The sequence below is a fragment of the Suncus etruscus genome, chromosome 9, assembly GCF_024139225.1.
Source record: "Suncus etruscus isolate mSunEtr1 chromosome 9, mSunEtr1.pri.cur, whole genome shotgun sequence".
NCBI lineage: Eukaryota > Metazoa > Chordata > Mammalia > Eulipotyphla > Soricidae > Suncus > Suncus etruscus.
This window is the reverse complement of record NC_064856.1, coordinates 58,886,663-58,908,163: the sequence shown is the minus strand read 5'-3', so window position 1 is coordinate 58,908,163 and position 21,501 is coordinate 58,886,663. Positions and strand designations below refer to the sequence as shown.

Sequence of the window (21,501 nt, the reverse complement as noted above, 5' to 3'; positions counted from 1 at the left end):
TTCCTCTGTGGGGTATAGACCTGGTGGCTACTGAGCGTTGCAGTGCCTAAACACTGCTGGGTGTAGTGTCTATTAAAAAGAAAACTATACTCTGTTAGGAGTGATCTCTGAGTAAGCCATGAGCTGAGCGTGGTCACAGAACACACAAAATCAAGTATTTTTATACTTCTATAGAATATTTTCAATATCTGATTCTTTAATGTATGTCAAATTCATTTGTAAGTATAATAATAATTTTCAACAATCCTAAATAGTTATTTGTCCCCCAGATTTTGATAGTCTATCCAAATCTATTCATAATACATGTATCTGTTAATGAATCAAATAAGACAAATGTTCCCCATACAATTTCTTTTTTTGTTTGTTTTTTGGTTTTGGGGCCACACCCATTTGATGCTCAGGGGTTACACCTGGCTAAGCGCTCAGAAATTGCCCCTGGCTTGGGGGGACCATATGGGGCGCGGGGGGGGGGGGGATCGAACCGCGGTCCTTCCTTGGCTAGCGCTTGCAAGGCAGACACCTTACCTCTAGCGCCACCTCACTGGCCCCAAAATTTCTTGACCTTTTTTTGGTTTACTCTCCTAGGCAAGATTCAGAATTAGTTTATTATATACTCCTTTAGAAATAAATTTTTCCTGAATTTACATTAATCTTGCAAATAAGTCTGAGAATTATGATTAGCTTTTTATTGTTGTGTTTACCTATCCACGGGGTCAGCCACGTGCAAAGCAAGTGCCCTGCCTACTGTACTATCATACCTGCCTTTCTTTGTATTTCTATATAAAACTTCTTAGCTCTGGAGTTCACATTCTTCATTCTTTTTTTTTTTTTTACTTCTAGGCTAACCTTTGTTTTGTAGATATTGACAACCACTTCATAGAGTTGCCAGAAGATTTGCCTCAGTTTCCCAACAAATTGGAGTTTGTTCAGGAAGTTTCTGAGATTCTCATGGCATTTGGCATCCCCCCTGAAGGGAACCTCCATTGCAGTGAGAGTGCTTCCAAGCTGAAGAGACTCCGGGCTTCTGAGCTTGTCTCTGACAAGAGGAATGGAAACATTGCTAGTTCTCCTTTGCATACATACGAGCTCCTCAAAGAGAATGAAACTATTGCCCGGCTGCAAGCCTTGGTCAAGAGGACTGGGGTGAGTTTGGAAAAGGTAAGGCTTTTAATTTATTTTATTTATTTATTTATTCATTTATTCATTTATTTATTTTGGTTTTTGGGTTACACCCGGCAACGCTCAGTTCAGTGGCTACTCCTGGCAGGTTCAGGGGACCATATGGGATGCCGGGAGCCAAACCACCGTCCTTCTGCATGCAAGGCAAATGCCCTACCTCTGTGCTATCTCTCCAGCCCTGAGTCTTTTTAATTTAAAAAATATTTTAGTCAAGCAGTGCTCCTGGGCTCCTGGTTCTGTACTCAGGGATCATTCTAGGCTCTGGGCCTGGGGGGTTAATATTGGGTGTCAAGGATTGAACCTGGCAGGTTGACTCTGTGCAAAGCAAATACCCCATTCACTATGTTATCTTTTCTGACCTAATATATATGAATCTTTATCAGGTTTGGTCTTAGGTGCTGTTCTGGGGAAATATAAAGTATGGGATGAGAAAGCATCCAGGCCAGGATAATGTATATTTATGAAATCTTATTGGGAATTGGGAATTTTTTTTTTTTTTTTTTTTGGTTTTTTGGGCACACTCGTTTGATGCTCAGGGGTTACTCCTGGCTAAGCGCTCAGAAATTGCCCCAGGCTTGGGGGGACCATATAGGATGCTGGGGGATCGAACCACGGTCGCCATCTTTCTTTGGCTAGTGCTTGCAAGGCAGATGATACCTTACCTCAAGCGCCATCTTGCCAGCCCCTCTTATTGGGAATTTTAAGATTTAACTCTGTCAAACTTTATCCTAGTAAATTGTACTTGAATCTAATTCTGGGTAGTTTCTCACTTGAATATTAAGGAGAGCCTATTGTCACTTATGTGACTATTGTTGTAGGGTAATGGTTATCTATGTATTCAGAACTTTTCCAGATTCATTGCTATGTGTATTCACTTAAATTAGAGGCACTAATTTCTGTTTTATAGGTCAAGGAACTGAGATTTAGAGACTAATTGTTTTGTTTAAAATTAAGAGCCTGTTGACTAAGCTGTCTGGAACATGATCCCTTTTGAATTCTAGTTCTGTGCTCTTTTCACTGCTGTTCATATATGTGTGTGTGTGTGTGTGTGTGTGTGTGTGTATACACACATATAAATATTATATATATATACACACACACTCTTTTTGGCCTGATTTTTTCCCTTTTTTATTTTCTCCAAACCATTTTTTAAATCAAGGTACCAGGATTTAGGATACTGCTGGTAATACTTTTCATGCATACATTATTAACACCACACCCATCACCAGAGATTTTTTTTTTCATCAGTGTCCCAAGGTAATTTCCTTCCCTGTGTTATCAGTTCTATAGACAGAATTTTTTTGTTTTTGTTTTTATTTTTGTTTTGTTTTTCGGCCACACACGTTTGATGCTCAGGGGTTACTCCTGGCTAAGCACTCAGAAATTGCCCCTGGCTTGGGGGTACCATATGGGACGCCGGGGGATCGAAACTCGGTCCTTCCTTGGCTAGCGCTTGCAAGACACCTTACCTCTAGCGCCACCTCACCGGCCCCTATAGACAGAATTTTTAATTCTAATGTTGTTGACCATTTGTTATTCCCTTACTATGTTTCTTTTATCCCCCTAATATTGGGTGATCTCTGTGTGTGTGTAGGTGGTGACACTTATACACAAATCAATGACTAGAACTAATCTCTTAAAATCCCATATAATAGTAAATAAAAATAATGCATTAAAAAAAACTACATCTTTTTTTGAGTTAACTAAATCTAAAGTATTATGGATAATTTTTTGTTCATGGTTATTCATTTATTGGCCGGCCATATGTGGAGGTTAGGGCTTATTCTTGGCTCTGTGCTCAAAAGATCACTTAAAGTACGATTCAGGGACCATTGGTGGTACTGGCCATCTAACTTGAGTCAGCTACATGCAAGACAAGCGTCTTCCTCGATCTTCTATCACTCCAGCCCCACCCATGATCATTTCCTTTTCTTTTTAAATATATTTTTAAAATTTAAACACATTGGTCACAAGGTTGTTCATAGTACAGTTGTTTTCTACACAGATAAAGTTGTTCATGATTGAGTCACAGTCATACAATGTTTAACAACCTTCACCAGAGCGCATTTCTTGCTACCAGTATCAATTTCCCTCTCACCCTCCCCATGCCCTCTTCCATGCCTTCTTTCCCTCCCTCTCACCCACCCTCTCTTCTCTCCTCTCATTCTCTCTCTCTCTCTCTCTCTATATATATATACATACATATATGTACATATATATGTACATGTATATATATATACATACATATATGTATGTATGTGTGTATGTATGCATGTATGTATGTATCTCCACATTGTGGTTTGTACTACTTCAAATGAAGGGGTGCCATGAATGTCCCTTTTGTATTAGACCCTTCTCTACTTTAACTGCACTCTTCCCTCTTTGTGGCAAGCTTCCTGCCATAGACTGGTCCTCCTAATTCTCATCTCTATTGTCTCTGGATCTCATCCCCACACTGTCTTTTTATTTCTTAAATCCTACAGAGAGTGAGATTATTTTATATTTGTCCCTCTCCCGCTGACTCATTCGCTCAGCCTATTCTCCATGTCCATCCATGTATAAACAATTTTCATGACTTCATTTTTCCTAACAGTTGCATAATATTCCATTGTGTCCAGATTCTGGTTATTATAAATAGTGCTGTGATGAGCATAGGAGTGCAGAGGTCATTTTTGTGTTGTGTTTTTGTGTTCCTAGGTATATCCCGAGGAGTGGTATTGCTGGTTCATATGCAAGCTCAATTTCCAGTTTTTTAAGGAATATCCTTATTGTTTTCCATAATGGCTGGACTAGATGACATTCCCACCAGTAATAAATGAGAGTCTTTCTCCCCTCAGTCCCGCCAGCACTGGTTGTCTTTGTTCTTTCTGATGTCTGCCAGTCTCTGTGGTGATAGATACCTTATTGTTGTTTTGATTTGCATCTCCCTGATGATTAGTGATGTGGAGCATTTTTCATGTGTCTTTTGGCAATTTATATTTCTTGTTTGAGGAAATGTCTGTTCATTTCTTCTCCCCATTTTTTGATGGGATTAGATGCAATTATTTTTCTTGTTCAATTTGATCAGTACCTTATAAATCTTAGATATAGATATTAGCCCTTTACCCAGATGAATATTGGGTGAATAGTTTTTCCCATTTTATAGGTAGCCTTTATTATCCTAGTTACTGTTTCATTTGAAGTGCAGAAGCTTCTCAGTTTAATATAGTCCCATTTGTTTATCTTCTTCCACTTGCTTGGACATTGGTGTTTCCTCCTTAAAGATGCCTTTAGTCTTAGTGTCATGGAGTATTTTGCCTATATTTTCTTTTATGTACCTTATGGTTCAGGTCTGTCTAATCTATTTTAATTTGACCTTTGTGCATGGTATTAAAGATAATTCACCTTTTTGCATTTAATTGACCAGTTTTCCCAACGCCACTAACTGAAAAGGTTTTCCTTGCTCCATCTTATTTGTTGCCCCTTTCAACCAAATATTAATTGGTTGAATACCCATGGTCATTTTTTAATTGGCTTTCCAGATTAACTCGTTATGCCTGATTTTTGAAAATAAGTGGCACCTTTTCCTTTAATACTACATGTCTTTTTGTCCTTCCTGGTTTTAACTACTTCATGGAGTTTCTTCCCCAAATCCCCCAACCTCCTTTTACCTCCTATTTGCTGCAAAATAAACTACCTCTGTGGTATGGGCAGGTAGTGGGAAAAACAAATGAGTTGAATTTATTTGGGAGAAAAGGAAGTGCTTATGTTTTCTACTGTTTCTGGTTTGTAGCTGGAAGTCCGGGAAGACCCTACCAGCAATAAGGATCTCAAAGTTCAGTGTGACGAAGAAGAATTCAGGATTTATCAGCTAAATATTCAGATTCGGGAAGTTTTTGCAAATCGTTTTACTCAAATGTTTGCAGATTATGAGGTGTTTGTGATTCAGCCCAGCCAGGATAAGGAATCCTGGTTTACTAATAGGGAGCAGATGCAAAACTTTGATAAAGTGAGTATAATTTTTCTTGGAAGGTCATGAGAAATGAGAAAATGCCAGAACAGTTTGAAGATAGATAATATTTATTATAGGCTAGAAACAAAATCGTAATTCTTTTAATATTTATATAATACAGGGTTATTTTGCTTTCAAACAGAGATATGATTATTATTATTAGATTTTTAAAAAAACTTTATTGATTGGCTGTTGGGTCAAACCCAGCAGCACTCAGAAATCACCTTTGGCAGGCTTGGGGGGGACCATATGAGATGCCAGAAATCGAACCAGGTCCCTCCCCGGTCGGCCACATGCAAGGCAAACGCCCCACCTCTGTGCCATCTCTCTGGACCCCATTATTATTAGATTATTTACCACCAGTCTCACAAAGCTATTTTAGGAAAGGTACACATGCAGGTTTAACACTGGAAAGATTGGTTACTTTAGCATTGCTAAAATTACATGATACCTGAAAAAATGCAATAGAAAAATTAAGAGTTTTATTTTATGTAAAAATCTAGTACACTTCAGAAAACTATATACTGCAATGATTAGAACTTGTGATATTTGCTAGTCAAAGCTAATATACTCTTCTCTTTTTCTTGTTTGTTTCTTTTTGTTCTCACCAGGCATCATTTTTATCAGATCAGCCTGAGCCATATCTGCCCTTTCTCTCAAGATTTTTGGAGACCCAGATGTTTGCTTCTTTTATTGACAACAAAATAATGTGTCATGATGATGATGATAAAGATCCTGTGCTCCGGGTATTTGATTCCCGAGTAGATAAGATCAGATTATTGAACGTTCGGACACCTACTCTTCGTACATCCATGTACCAGAAGTGCACCACTGTGGATGAAGCAGGTCAGGCCTTCTTATTATACTTTCAAAGACCCTCTTGGATTCTGCTTCATTCCTAAATATGCCAATTTATTTCCCTGTTTATGCTTTTGCATAAGTTTTTCCCATGCTTAAATGCTTTTCCTTGCCTTTTTAGCTTGATAAGTGTCTCATCTATTAACACTGTCTCATTTAGGAATGGGTACTACTATAAGTAATAGGTAATATAATAAGTGATTGCCTTGCATGCTTCTGAACTAGGTTCGATCCCCTTTATTTCATATGGTCCTCCTAGGAGTGCTTCCCTGAGCACCACCTGGTGTGGGAGTGTGCCTTTCCCCCTTCAAAAAAAAAAAAACAAAACCAAAAAACCCTCATACAAACCAGAGACCTATTTACTCATTTTGTCAATTCAAATCTGTTGGTACTGTGGCTAGCACATGTAAATGTTAAAGAAAATTGTTTGGCTTGTATATAATTGAATATGACTTATTCACAATGGCCCCATCTAGATTATCTTGCTAGGGAATAATCACAATTGAGGTGTGAGATCAATATTATGTTTTTTTCCTTGTGGGATGTATAGTGTCTTTGTTGTAGCCTTTTTGGATATATATTTTATTTATGAAATAATTACTTACGATACATAATGCTTGGCATTACTGGGCTTGGGATTCGGTTCAGTAGTAGAGCTGTTACCTTGTATTCTGAAGGTCTAGGTTTGTTCCCTTGTACCACATTCATACAACAAGTAATTTGCTGAATAAATGAATACTCCAGGCATTTTTCTAGATTTTGAAGATTTAATTAGTGATAGTTTGGATAAAAGGGGCCTTCATTGACACTGCATTCTGAAACCTTCTGTCTTCTTACCTTTCTGTTGTTTTTCCAGATCTTTCATTAAGTCGAAAATCTTCGTGTGGGGTGGGGTGGGAGGGTGGGGGCTGTGCTTACATCCAGCAATTCTCCAGGGCTCCTGGCTCTGCAATCAGGAATTACAACTGGCTGGCTCGAGGGACTGTATGAAGTGCTGGAGATCAAACTTGGGTCTGCCGTGTGCAAGGCACCTGTCTAATCATTGTACTATCACTATGGCTCCAAGATGATGTATTTTTTTGGTGATGGGGCTCATACTATTGCTCTGAGCTGAGGGATCCTTCCTGGTGTTACTCAGAGGACTTTATGTAGTTCTGGGGATTGAATTGGGGTTGGTCATGTTCAAGGCAAGTACCTTAACTCTTATACTATCTGACCTAAGATATTAGTATTGACTAACGAAGGTATAACAAATGGCATGTTGCCTATGAGAGGGGGAGACATCCTTGCCTCTGGGAGCACATCAGTCTTTAACTTCCTGAATTTTGTGTTTAAAAATGGTCCTGGAGAGCTTGCTAGATACTTTTTACAAGATGAGATTTTGATGGGGCTAAAGAGATAGAATAATGGGCAGGGTGTTTGCCTTCCATATTGTCAACCCAGATTCGATCCCACCTCTGGGAGCCATTCTGCCAAATGTTATCCTTGAGCACAGAATCAGGTGTTTGCCAGTCTGCTGGTGTGGCAAAACAAAACAAAACAAACCCCCCCAAAACCAACCAACCAAACAAAACCCAACACAAACCAATACCAAAATACTCAAACCAAACAAGCCAATCAAACCAGAAAAAAATGGGTTTAGAGAGACATCTTCCAAACTATCAGTTTAAATCAGGGCTCTTTTTGTTGTTGTGGTAGTGGTCAGAGATTGCTCCTGGCTCTGCACTCAGAAATTGTCCCTGGCAGGCTCTAGGGACCATATAGGATGCCAGAAATTGAACCTGGGTCTGTCCTGAGTCCTCCATGTGCAAGGAAAACACCCTACCATTGTGCTATCGCTTTGGCCCCAGGGCTTTTTTTTTTTTTAATTTTTATTTATTTGTTTGGTTTTGGGCTACACTTGTGTAACACTCAGTGGTTATTCTTGGCTCTGTGCTCAGGAAACTTCTAGGCTCGGGACCATATGGGATTCCAGGGACCGAACCTTGTTCAGCTTCATGCAAGGCAAACTCTCTACCCACTGTGCTATCGCTCCGGCCTCATAAATCAGGGTTTTCTAACCTTTTTATGCTATGCTAAACTCAAAGGTAACTATATATTACTCACTGGAATAAAGAGAAAAGTTTCCTTATAGCTAGAGGTTGCCAAGTAAGAGATTCTGATTTACTTAAGACCTTGACACCAACTGTCACAAAGGTTAAGCAATTTTCAGAGCCCAGATTTTATTTTATTTTTTGGGAGTCACACCCAGCAGTGCTCAGGGGTTACTCCTGGCTCTATGCTCAGAAATCGCTCTTGGCAGGCTCGGGGGACTATATGGGATGCCGGGATTCGAACCACCGTCCTGCGTGCAAGGCAAACGCCTTATATCCATGCTTTCTCTCTGGCTCCAGAGCCCATATTTTAAATACAAGTCACTGTCACATACTGATTTGAGCTCCTCTGGTCTTAGTTGTGTCTAGAACATGTGTTCTTTTTTGGAAGTGGGGGAGCGAAATACAAGTCACTGTCACATACTGATTTGAGCTCCTCTGGTCTTAGTTGTGTCTAGAACATGTGTTCTTTTTTGGAAGTGGGGGAGCGGGTGGCGTACTTGGTGATGTTCAAGAGTCAGTCCTGGCTCTGCATTCGGAAATGAATCCTGGTGGTACTCCAGCGGCCATATGAGATGTTGTAGATTGAACCTAGTTTGGCTGCATGCAAAGCTAGTATCTTACCTGCTGTGCTATCACTCTGGCCTAAGGACATGTGTTCTTATGGGCTATTGTCAAAGGACTTATTATATACGACTCAAATTGTTTTGTATTTATTGAGACCTGTTCTCTATCTTTGACTCTTATGTATTGAATTTTTTTCTAACATTTTTTGATGTTGTTTTTCTTACCTAGAGAAGGCAATTGAGCTGCGTCTGGCAAAAATTGACCATACTGCAGTTCATCCCCATTTACTAGACATGAAGATTGGACAAGGGAAGTATGAGCCAGGCTTCTTCCCTAAGCTTCAATCTGATGTACTTTCCACTGGTCCAGTCAGCAACAAGTAAGTAAATCCCAGGGATTAATTGATCCAACTTTATCATAGCCATTATAGAGAGGGTCATCTAGGACCTAAACAGATATCCAGGCAAGAAACTTGAATTTTTGTTGTTGTTTTTGGGTCACACCTGGCAACATTCAGGGGTTACTCTTGGCTCTGCGCTCAGAAATCGCTCCTGGCAGGCTCGGGGGACCATATGGGATGCCGGGATTCGAACCACTGCCCTTCTGCATGCGAGGCAAATGCCTTACCTCCATGCTTTCTGGCCCCAAGTTTTTCTTTTTTTGTTTTTGTTTTTGTTTTGTTTTGTTTGGTTTTGGTTTTTGGGTTAAACCCGGCAGCACTCAGGGGTTACTCCTTGCTCTATGCTCAGAAATCGTTCCTGGCAGGCTCTGGGGACCATGTGGGATGCCAGGATTCAAACTACCGTACTGTGCATGCAAGGTAAACACCCTACCTCCATGCTATCTCTCTGGCCTCAGAACTTTGAATTTTTTTTTTTTTTTTTGGTTTTTGGGCCACACCCGGTAACGCTCAGGGGTTACTCCTGGCTATGTGCTCAGAAGTTGCTCCTGGCTTGGGGGACCATATGGGACACCGGGGGATCGAACCGCGGTCCGTCCAAGGCTAGCGCAGGCAAGGCAGGCACCTTACCTTTAGCGCCACCGCCCGGCCCAGAACTTTGAATTTTTAAAGCAGATATGGAGAAGATCTAAATTATTCAGGTTGTTTACTCATTTTGTTTAAAAAAGCAGTACTAAAAAAGGGGGGGCCCTGAGTGGTAGGTACAGAGGGGTAGGACATTTACCTTGCATGCAGCTGACCTAGGATGGACGCGTGATCAATCCCTAGGATCCCATATGGTCCCCTGAGCGAGGACAATTTCTGAGTGCAGAGCCAAGAATAATCCCTGAGTGCCACTGGGAGTGGCCCCACCCCCCCCAAAAAAACCCCAACAACAACAAACAAGCAAACAGTACTAGAGTGTCAGTTCCTCTTTTGTTTGGGTGGAGGTGTGGGCCTGGAGACAATTTTTCTTATCTATCTATCTATCTATCTATCTATCTATCTATCTATCTATCTATCTATCTATCTATCCATCATCTATCTATCTATCTGCCTGTCTATCTATCTATCTATCATCTATCTATCATCTATCTATCTATCTATCTATCTATCTATCTATCTATCTATCTATCTATCTATCTATCTATCTATCTATCTATCTATGTTTTTTGGGCCACACCTGGCAGCGCTCAGGGGTTACTACTGGCTTTGTGCTCAGAAATCACTCCTGGCATACTCTAGGGACCATATGGGATGCCAGGAACAAACCTGGGTCCATCCTGAGTTGGCTGAATCCAAAGAAAATGCCTTGCCAATATGCTATCACTCCAGCCACCTGGAGACAATTTCTCTTTTTTTAAATTTTTAAATTTTTTTTTATTTTTAGTTTTTGGGTCACACCTGACAGGGTTACTCCTGGTTCTATGCTCAGAAATCGCTCCTGGCAGGCTCAGGGACCACATGGGATTTCGGGACTCGAACCACTGTCCTTCTGCATGCAAGGCAAACACACCACCTCTATGCTATCTCTCTGGCCCCAACAATTTCTAACAATGCTAGGCCAATGAAGCCTGCCTGATGATGTAATGCTCTTTGGGACCAGTGGTATAGGGTCTCCCAGGAACTTAACAATGTTTATAGAGGTCTTTAGAGTCTCATTTATGGTGTTCAGGTTTTTGAACATGTGTCACTGAACAAATTTACATGCCTGTCATGCATGCCTGATCTGAGTAATCTTATTTACCTAGCCACCAATACTCTTTTACTGTGTGAAAATTGGTGCAATATTTTTCCATGTCCAGAAGTTGCAAAAAGCCAGACTGTAAATGGATTAAAATAATTTCTTGACTGAATTCCAAATAGAGCATAACTTGCATATGTCTTTGAGAAAATGTATTTGAAGTAACTATAACTGTATAAGTAGTAACTTAGCAGGATGTTTTTCTTTGGAAATAAGTGAATCGAAATTTAGAAAAACTTAATGAGTTTAGTTTTGGATCTGTACATGAAAATTTAAAAATTTTTTCATTTGATTGAAACCATTGTGATTTACAAAAATCTTTCATAGTTGGGTTTCAGACATACAATGAATCAGGGCCAATCCTACCACCAATGTTGATCTTTTTCACCAATGTTCTCCAAGTGCATCTCATGCTATCCCCTGCCCCCAGCCTGCCAGTATAACAGTTTAGATTGTTAAAGTTTGGGTCTCTTGATTTCATTGTTGTTGCCTTTGACTTGGATATTTAGTTATGTCTTTTTTTTTTTTTAATCTCCATCAATGCAACTAAGATCGTTTGCCCCCTGGCCCCATCCTTTCATATTTGTGTTTCTCCTCTTCCACTAAGTTTCTTTCCTTTTCTCAATACTTTGGGGCCAAGGGTGTTTAAATCAACTCCTGCTTAGACCACTGCATTTCTTCATGCAGTTATTCTAAATACCACATATAAGTGATACCATTCTATATTTGTCCTTCTTCTGGATTACTTCATTTATAATATCTTCCAGTTCCATCCATGTAACTGCAGTTTGCATGATTGAATCATTCCTTACAGCTATGTAGTATTCCATTGTATATATGTACTACATCTTCATGATCCAGTCTTGTGTTGTTGGACATCTAGGTTGATTCCAAGTCTTAGCTAGTATGAGTGCTGCAATGAATAATGGTGTGCATACATCCCTTTAGATGAATGTTTTTCTGTCCTAGGGATAGATAACCCAAAGAGGAATTGGTGGGTCTGATGGCAGAACCCTTCATACTGTTTTCCATAGAGGTTGGACCAGGCAGCATTCCCACCAGTAGTGGTTAAGAGTTCCTTTCTTACCACATCCCCTCCAACAGAGATTGTTTCCAGTATTTTTACTAGATTTTTTTTTGGAGCTCACCTTTCTGAGTGCTTTGTATTGTTCTCAGTATTTTTGATATGTGCCATCCTCACTGGTGTAAGATGATATTTTTTTATTGTCTTGTTTGTTTTCCCTATTGATAAGTGATGATAAGCACTTTTTCATGCACATGAAGTTGTACTTAAATTTTTTTTTAACTTGTTCCAACAGGACTTAGAGAATACTCTTTGGTACTTTGGGGATATTGTACTACAGGAAAACTTGGTGCTCCTGCATTTAAAGCATTCTTAGTCCTTTAAACCATCTTCCTACCCTGCACATGAAGTTTCTGTAGATAAGCTACAAACAAGAATTCTTGTCTTTGTTTCCTAGGGAGTTTTCTCTTATCTTTTTTAATAGTCTCTGTTTCCTATGATCCTCTTACTCAAGTTCTTTGAGTTCTTTATGACTTCTTAGTGGTTTCTGGTGCAACACTGGCCCCTAGATAAGTTTTCTTGTGTTAGTTGACCTTACTTTCTTAGCGTTATGTTCTTTATTTTTTGGGGGGAGTTTATGGGCCACATCTGACTGTGCTCAGGTGTTGCTCTTGGCTCTGTACTCAGTAATAATTCCTGGCAGGCTTAGGGACCATATGAGATACTGGGAATTAAACCTGGTCAGCTACTTGTAAGGCAAACTCCTTACTTGCTGTGCTATCGTTCTGGCCCCTTAGTGTTATGTTTTTAATTGCCTGCTTGGATTCCTTTAGGTGGACAAAAAGGAATGCTCCTGCCCAGTGGAGACGGAAAGATCGACAGAAGCAGCACACAGAACATCTGCGTTTAGACAATGACCAGAGGGAGGTGAGATATTTTAATAATATCAAGGGATGATCCAATTATTATTTATTTTTCTTTTTTTTGTTTTGTTTTGTTTTGTTTTGTTTTTGTGGGTGACACCCGGCAGTGCTCAGGGGTTATTCCTGGCTCCAGACTCAGAAATTGCTCCTGGCAGGCACGGGGGACCATATGGGGCGCTGGGATTCGAACCGATGACCTCCTGCATGAAAGGCAAACGCCTTACCTCCATGCTATCTCTCCGGCCCCGGGATGATCCAATTATTAATATGCCATACTCTTCTCTCCTTTCCTAACATTGATCTCTTATAAATAAGAATTAGTAATTGGCTCTGGGTCTTGGTTATAACAAATCCAGTATGTATAGTGTTTTGTATGTAGCTGTAAGTTGCTAAGCCAGGTCCTGTTTGCCACCCCCTTTAGGAATGATGTCAGGTCTTGGAAGCCAGCACTACTCTTTCAGTAGTTACTCATACATAATACTCATTGGGATGTATCAGTAACTTTGTAAGACTAAAAACTGAACCTTGGGAGAAATACCTTTAAAATTTGTAAGACTGTTCATATGAGTGTTTGTAGATGCTTTTTATTGAGGAAGAATAATACCTGAATTTGGGTTGTTGTGGATCTCAAAATATGGGAAGCAGACACTTTTTACCTATTTTCTTTGGTAACTTCAATTTAAAATAGGCCAGCAGGGAAATGGTGATTCTGGGTGATGGAGACTGTGAGCATGGTTTCGGTGGGGTGTTATCTTGACACACCCTCTCCTTTTGAAATGGCCAGCTTTCTGCTTTGTGAGCTGGTATAGCTATAATCTTTCACTGCTTGGTTTACATCTTTTTTGTTTGTTTGTTTTTGAGCCACACCTGGGGTGCTCAAGGTTACTCCTGGTTCTGCGCTCAGAAATTACCCTTGGCAGGCTCAGGACCATATGGGATGCCGGGGATCAAATCTGGATCAGCCACATGCAAGGCAAATGCTGTACCCACTGTGCTATCACTTGGCCCCCTATGTCTTATTTGAGAAAAGAGTGAGTCTACGGAGCTGGCCCATTTCGAACATGTGACTGCCTGCTTTTACCATTAAATTTTATTTATTTATTTATTTATTTATTTATTTTTTGGTCACACCTGGTGGTACTCAGGGGTTACCTCATGGCTCTCTCTACACTCAGAAATCACTCCTGGCAGGCTCGGGGGACCATATGGGGATGCCGGGATTCTAACCACTGTCCTTCTGCATGCAAGGCAAACAAACACCCTATCTCCATGCTATCTCTCCGGTCCAAGGGATTAAATTTAAATAACAGGCTATGATTATTATTTTTTACCACACCCTAAATTACCTTGGGGCTAACCTTGGCTCTTCTTGGAGTAATTTCCAGCGATGGTGAGGGACCAGTCATTGCCACTGACCAAACCTGGGTCTCCTGTATACAAAACATATACTCAGACAATTAAACTATGTCTCTGGTCCTGATTATAAAGTTTTAATTGCTGATTTATAGGATGCAGTTATATGTCGAGCTTTTCTGAGGGTGGTTTGAATGTCTCCCTTCGGTTTTCTTCACTATCATTATTTCAACTATTGAGCATGATTTTTATGGTTTTTATAAGTAATAATTAAGCACTTTAAAATGTAATGATGATAGGGCAAAAGAAATAGTACAGGGTTAAGGCACATGCCTCGCATGCATTCGCTTTTGTTTGTACTCTAAGCATGATAGGGTACAATTCCTTTTTTGTTTTTTGTTTTTGTTTTTGTTTTTGTGCCACACCCAGCGATGCTCAAGGGTTACTCCTGGCTGTCAGCTCAGAAATAGCTCCTGGCAGGCACGGGGGACCATATGGGACACCGGGATTCGAACCAAGCACCTTTGGTCCTGGATCGGCTGCTTGCAAGGCAAATGCTGCTGTGCTATCTCTCCGGGCCCAGGGTACAATTCTTGCCTTGAACTGCCAGCCTGTTGGCCAAGAATTGCTGGGAGGAATCTTCCTTGAATCTCCTGAGCACCACTTAGGAGACCCATTAATAAATACATAAAAATGTGAAGATGACAAGAAGACATTCTTGTCCTAAAGAAATACCATTTATTAAGGGTACACAGATTATTTTAGTAGAGTAGTCTTTTGAAAGGGCTACGTGAAAAAGGCAAACCAATGTTGGATCACTTATTAGAGTAGAGGTCAATTAATCATCAACTAAGATTGCTTTAGAGGAGCTAACTTCTCTAGGGGATGTAGATAACTTCAGAAATTGGTAACAGGGACAATTTAAAGGGTTAAAAGATAAAACAGAGATATGTTAGTGAAATAAATACAAGGGAGAAAGAAGTCTAAAATAAAACTTTTGATTCTAAACACAGGAGAATGAGGGTTCTGTGTGTATTAGTAAACTGCTTTGATATGAGTTTTGTATTAAATAGCATATGGAGGGCAAATCACCAGCATATCATAAAAATCCCAGAAAATGCAGTTGTTTCTTATTTTTCAGGCCTTCATTTTGCAAGGTTATACTTTATTAATAGCGAAGGTAGGGGCCAGAGAGATAGCATAGCAGTAGGGCATTTGCTTTGCATGTGGCTGACCTGGGATAGACTTAGGTTTAATTTCCAGCATCCCATATGTTCCCCCGAGCTTGCTAGGAGGGATTTCTGAGCACAGAGCCAGGAGTAACCTAAGTCCCACCAGTGTGACCCCAAAACAAAAACAAACAAAACCAAAAAAGGCAAGGATAGAAGTCTGTATGATATGGGCAGAGGAATTAGGTTCCTTGCAGCTTAGGTATAAAATATTTTCTCACCATTGCTTTTAAGATTTAATTGAATTTGCCTAATGAACTCTACATGCTGCATAACTATGTATTTTTTTTATATCATTAGAGTATAGTTAATCACTGGACTTCACCTCATATGGAGTGCTTTAAAATAATCAGAATTCATTCATTATTGCTTTTTCCAAAATCATTTGATAAAAAGATTACTCCTTATTAAAAAAAAAAAAAAAAAAAAAAAAGATTACTCCTTAAATATTGCCTCCAACTAGGAGCCTAGGAAAGTTTGGGATAATAGTGCCCTCTACAGGTACCTATTAGATTTGTTTGCCTGTGGTTAGTGAGTTCGAACTGTCATTGATTTTTCTATTTCATGTAGAAGTACATCCAGGAAGCCAGGAACATGGGCAGTACCATACGCCAGCCCAAACTGTCCAATCTTTCCCCATCAGTGATTGCCCAAACCAACTGGAAGTTTGTAGAGGGCTTGCTGAAAGAATGTCGTAATAAGGTGAGTATCAGCTAAGGTGAGACCAACTCTGACCACTTTTTTCCTTTAATATGACTAATATAACAGGATATATATATGTTTATATATATGACTAATATAATATAACAGGATAATAACGAATTTTAAAAGTCTGCTAATTTTTGTTTGTTTGTTTGTTTTTGGCTACACCTGGTAATGTTCAGGGGTTACTCCTGGCTATACGCTCATAAATCGTTCCTGGCTTGGGGGACCAGAATATGTGATCCTACTTCATGTAATCCTACTGACTGATTCTTTGTAGACCAAGAGGATGCTGGTGGAGAAGATGGGTCGAGAAGCTGTGGAACTTGGGCATGGGGAAGTGAACATCACAGGTGTAGAAGAGAACACTTTGATTGCCAGCCTCTGTGATCTCCTAGAAAGGATCTGGAGCCATGGGCTCCAGGTGAAACAGGTAATAAATGTTATACCTCTCCTCAACAGCAAACGATCTTTCTGTTTTACTTCCAGGAGTCTCAAACTCAATTTACCTGGGGGCTGCAGGAGGCAAAGTCGGGGTGATCCTTGAGTGCAAAGTCTGTAGTAAGCCTTGAACATTGGGGGGTCTGACCCAAACAACTAAAACAAAACAAAACAAAACAAATTCCTCTAGGGCAAGGCCACAAAATGTTGTATGGAGGACCGCAAACGGCCCGCGGGCTGTGAGTTTGAGACCCCTGAAGTCTCTTCGCATACTTTTTCAGCTTTTGATTCAAAGAATATGTTTGGTTGCTTGTGGAATGAAAGTTGAAAGAGATAAATGAACAAACTAAATGGATTTATGCTTTTATGTTGTTTTTCTGTTGGTGCCACATCTGGTTGTGCTCAGAGCTTACTCCTGGCTTTGAGCTTGGAGATCATTCTTTGTGGTTCTTGGAGGACCACCTGAGGTGCTGGGGATTGAATTGGGATTGGCCATCAATAAGGCAAGCACACCTTTATGTTGGTCATAGTATTTTAGGCAGACTTGTACTATCTCTCTGACCCCTTTTATTTGTTTTTTTTGGGATCCCACTTGATGGTGCTTAGGTGGCCATGTTATGCTAGGGATTGTATCTAGGATTGTATCTAACATGTTCTAGTTTTTTGAGCTATTTCCCTAATTTGGATCATATCATTCACATAAACTTTTGAAATTAAGCTTGATAAATCTTTTTTTAATTAATTAATTTTTAAAAATTTTTTTACATTGGAGCCAAATCTTATTATGCTCAAGACTTACCCACGCTCAGGGATCATGCCATGTTCAGGGTCCCATACGGGATGTCAGAGATTAACTTTATCAGCACGTGCAAGGCAAGTGTCCTACTTGCTGTACTTTAATAAATAGATTTATCAGTTTTTATTTTAAAAAACTCTGTCTTCCTTCATGTGGATAGCGGTGTAGGTCAACCTGCTATATCTCTCTTGGCAGCTGGCCCACATTAGAGCTAGAACACAAACAAAAAGAGCTTGTATTCAGACTATAACAAATACTCTAAGGGTCATTTACTAATTTTGCATTCCCAGTAAAAAGGTCTTTATTACCATTACATTTGTATACATAGGTTAGCTAGTATTTTTTTTGAGAAAATACTTTAGGAATTTGACTCCATTTGATTTTTACTACTTAATATTCATAGAATTTTCTTTTTCAAAATACTCTGCTTTGAATGGAACAGATGGAGTACTTTGAAAGGAAGGCATTATTAAGTCACTTAATTTGAGAAGAATTTAAAATTTTTTTCAAAGGCATTTTTGAATATTTAATATATATTTATTATATATATAATAATAATATATATTTAATATATTTATATATATAAAACCTAATATATATATAGTAAGTATTCAGAAACACTTAATGCCTCCAATGTGTCAGGCAGCTACTGTTCATTACTTGACCCACATTAGTGAAGAAAACAGTCCAGTACATGCTGGGATGTGACTCAGTGGTGTTGCACAGGTCTCACATATATGAGACACTGTTATAAACCCACACAAATAACAAAGCTGATCAAGGTCTCTACCTTCCTAGAGTTTCCTTTTTTATGACCAAGTCTTACTATGGTTATTTGTTCAAAACTTTTTTATATACAAGTAAGCATATGCAGCTGTATATTTAAAAAATCCAGTAGAACTGCTATGAAATTCATTATGTCTATTAGAATAACTAAAATAAAAGACAGAAACTAATAGTTGCCAATAAGGATACTGTCTAATTAGAACCTTCATATATGGTTCATGAGAATGTCAAATGTTACAACCTTTTTGGGGAAAACAGACTGATGATTTTTCACAATGTTGAAAAGTTATTATGATTCTAGCTAAGATTCTTTCCCTGACATAATTGTCGTAAGAGAAATTTAAAAACAAAAGAGGAACAAAAGAGTAAATACTAATGTATATGAAATTGCTTTGGGTGGTAATGTTATGTAATTATAAAGTTATGTAGTTGTGATGTTTGCATAATTCAGCAAATACACTAAAACAGTAGGTGTGTGTGTATTAGTGTGTTTCTCATGCAAAAGTCAAAGGATTTTTGCATGGTATTTTTGCACTTTAAGTATGAATCTTATGTCAGTGATGTTAGTAAAGCTTTTTTTTTTTTAATCCAAATATCATATTGTGCACGAATCTTTTCTTAAATTAAAATTTACTTATTTGGGGCCAGAGAGATAGCACAGCAGCGTTTGCCTTGCAAGCAGCCGACCCAGAACCTAAGGTGGTTGGTTCGAATCCCAGCATCCCATATGGTCCCCTGTGCCTACCAGGAGCTATTTCTGAGCAGACAGCCAGGAGTAACCCCTGAGCACCACCGGGTGTGCCCCCCCCCCATTTACTTATTTATTAGGCCAAAGAGATAGTACAATAGGTGGGACTCTAGTCTTTCTTGTCACTGACCTAGGTTCGATCCCTATCATCTAGGTTCCCCTGTGCATCAGCACGAATGATCCCTGAGCAAAGAGCACAGAGCCAGGAGTAATCCCTGAGACTGTTGATGTGACCAAATCCCCCCTCCCAAAATTACAGATTGATCACTGACATACAATGCTATATACATTTCAGGTTGTACACTTTCTACTTCTAGATGTATGTTCCTGTATACTTGCACTTTGTAATGAGTTATGTATCATAACATGATTTTTTATTCATCTGATAATATCTGATTATTATCATCTGATAATATCTTTTTCATTTCTTTTATACGTTTTTAGGTGATAGTAAAATGTTTAGGTACTTAGACTTAGATCTGGGTTTAAGGACCACTTAATAATTTTATAGAAACGGTCAAGATACTTATATTTTCTAAGTTTTTTTTATATCTGTGAAGATCTTGTAAGTACCCATGTCTGTAAGGCCTTACAAGAATTTGACAAATCAATTCATGAAATACACTAGAGTAGAGCCTAGGATGTTCCTTGAAATTGTAGTTCTTCTAAAAGCTTAGTTTTATTTTCTTTACCCATGTTTATCAATACCATATTTAACTCAATCCTTTATTTTGTTTTATTTTTTTTGTTTATTTTTTTTAGTTATTTCTGATTTTTAAGTATGAATATAGATTTTTTTTTTTGTTTTTGGGCCATACCCAGTCACACTCAGGAGTTACTCCTGGCTATACACTCAGAAATCGCTCCTGGCTTGGGGGACCAGATGGGATGTCGGGGGATCGAACTGTGGTCTGTCCTAGGCTAGTGCGTGCAAGGCAGAGACACCTTACCACTTGCGCCACTGTTCCAGACCCTGATATAGATTTTTTAAAAGCTCTTGAAAATGTATATCATGTACTTAAAATTTTGAAAAACTGGACTGAAGCGATAGCATAGTGGTAGGGCATTTGCCTTACAAGCAGCTGACCTGGGAGAGATCCGGGTTCAATTCCAGAATTCCCAGCTTCCCATATAGTCAAGTATGCTCTTGAATATGCTCTCTTAAGTACACTCAAGAGAGAATGCAGGGGCCGGAAAGATAGTACAATGGTAGGGCATTTGCCTTGCATGCAGCCGACAGGCGGCATTAGAATCCTGGAATCCCATTTGGTCTCCCGAGCCAGCCCGGAACAACTTTTGAGTGCAGAGCCAGGAGTAACCCCTGAGAATGCATACTTTTCCAAAGGAGGAGAGAGACCCAGTATACAATCCAGCATGAAAGTAGGAGAGTACACATCTCTAGGGGAGATGCAGGTAACTTGCATGTGGGGACCATGTTCATGGAGTATATGTGTGCACTTCCAATGTTCCAATTTGGCTTATATGGAATTTCTACAAATCTGCCCCCATGTGGGGCTTGCTATGAGGTAAAAGTCCTGTTGTAGTTGCCAGAGAGAAATCTGATCTTTGATCTTCCCTTCTTTTCTTTTGTTTCTGCTGGAGCTTCTCCTATCAGGTCTTAGTTTTGTATCCACAGGTGTTTCCTGGTTGCCTTTGGACTAGTGACAACTTCTTCAAATTCTTCCCTTGGTTTTATTATGTCCTGAGAACTTACTAACATTCCAAGAATTCATTGCCATGGGGGTGGAGGGGCCCTACCCTATCTATCTGCTTTCTTCATTCCCCACTAGAGATTTCACCACCTTAAATATATATATAAGTATATATATATATATATATATATATATATATATATATGAATATGATTATGGGCCACACCTGGTGGTACTCAGGCTTCTTGGCTCTGTGCTCAGGAATCACCCTGGAGGGCTCGGGGAATTGTATGGGATGCCAGGAATGAACTCTGGTGAGCCATGTGCAAGGCAAATGCCCTACCCATTCATTGTGCTCAGACTCTAACACCTTAAAATCTTTTAAGGGGAAAAAGGGTGAATGAAGGTCAGTCAGTCTTCTATAACTTCTGCACATTGACAAAGGACTGCAGACCCTGCCTGCAAAAAGTGTGAAACCTCATGCTATCTTAGTTTTAATTAGGCCCAGACAATGTTTCACTGGGCTTCAGGGTTGTCAGTCTGAAAACCTGAAAATAAGAGAAGAACATGGGGCCCGAGAGATAGCACAGAGGTAGGGTGTTTGCCTTGCATGCAGCCAACCCAAGACGCATGGTGGTTCGATTCCCAGCATCTCTTATACTCCCCCGAGCCTGCCAGGAGCAAATTTTGAATGTAGAACTAGGAGTAACCCCTGAGCACTGCCGGGTATGACTCAAAAAACAAAACAAAACAAAACAAAAACAAAAGAAAAAAACTATTATTATAATTGTAGTAGTAAAATATCTTTGTTTCTGACCTTGGAAAGGCAGAGCAATTTGCTATTTTAGAACACTCTGGGAAGAGATAGAAGTTAAAGCAAGAACCAAAGCAAAAGCAACATTGTACTATTACTGTTCCTATAAGAATGAAAAGTAATTTCTTTTTTGGGGGGTTACTCTTAGCAAGTTTGGGAGGG

The 21,501-nt window shown here is 39.4% G+C and overlaps 1 protein-coding gene across 1 annotated transcript in view; it reads left to right on the top strand.

The window, feature by feature from the left end:
- DENND5A (DENN domain containing 5A) overlaps positions 1-21,501 on the top strand; it is a 118,930-nt gene that overhangs the window by 75,098 nt on the left and 22,331 nt on the right. Inside the window, exons 6-12 of the mRNA XM_049780668.1 lie at positions 841-1,158; positions 4,952-5,167; positions 5,782-6,016; positions 8,917-9,067; positions 12,729-12,822; positions 15,971-16,102; positions 16,383-16,535. Coding sequence (XP_049636625.1) covers positions 841-1,158; positions 4,952-5,167; positions 5,782-6,016; positions 8,917-9,067; positions 12,729-12,822; positions 15,971-16,102; positions 16,383-16,535 — 1,299 coding nt within the window. The remainder of the gene's footprint in view (positions 1-840; positions 1,159-4,951; positions 5,168-5,781; positions 6,017-8,916; positions 9,068-12,728; positions 12,823-15,970; positions 16,103-16,382; positions 16,536-21,501) is intronic.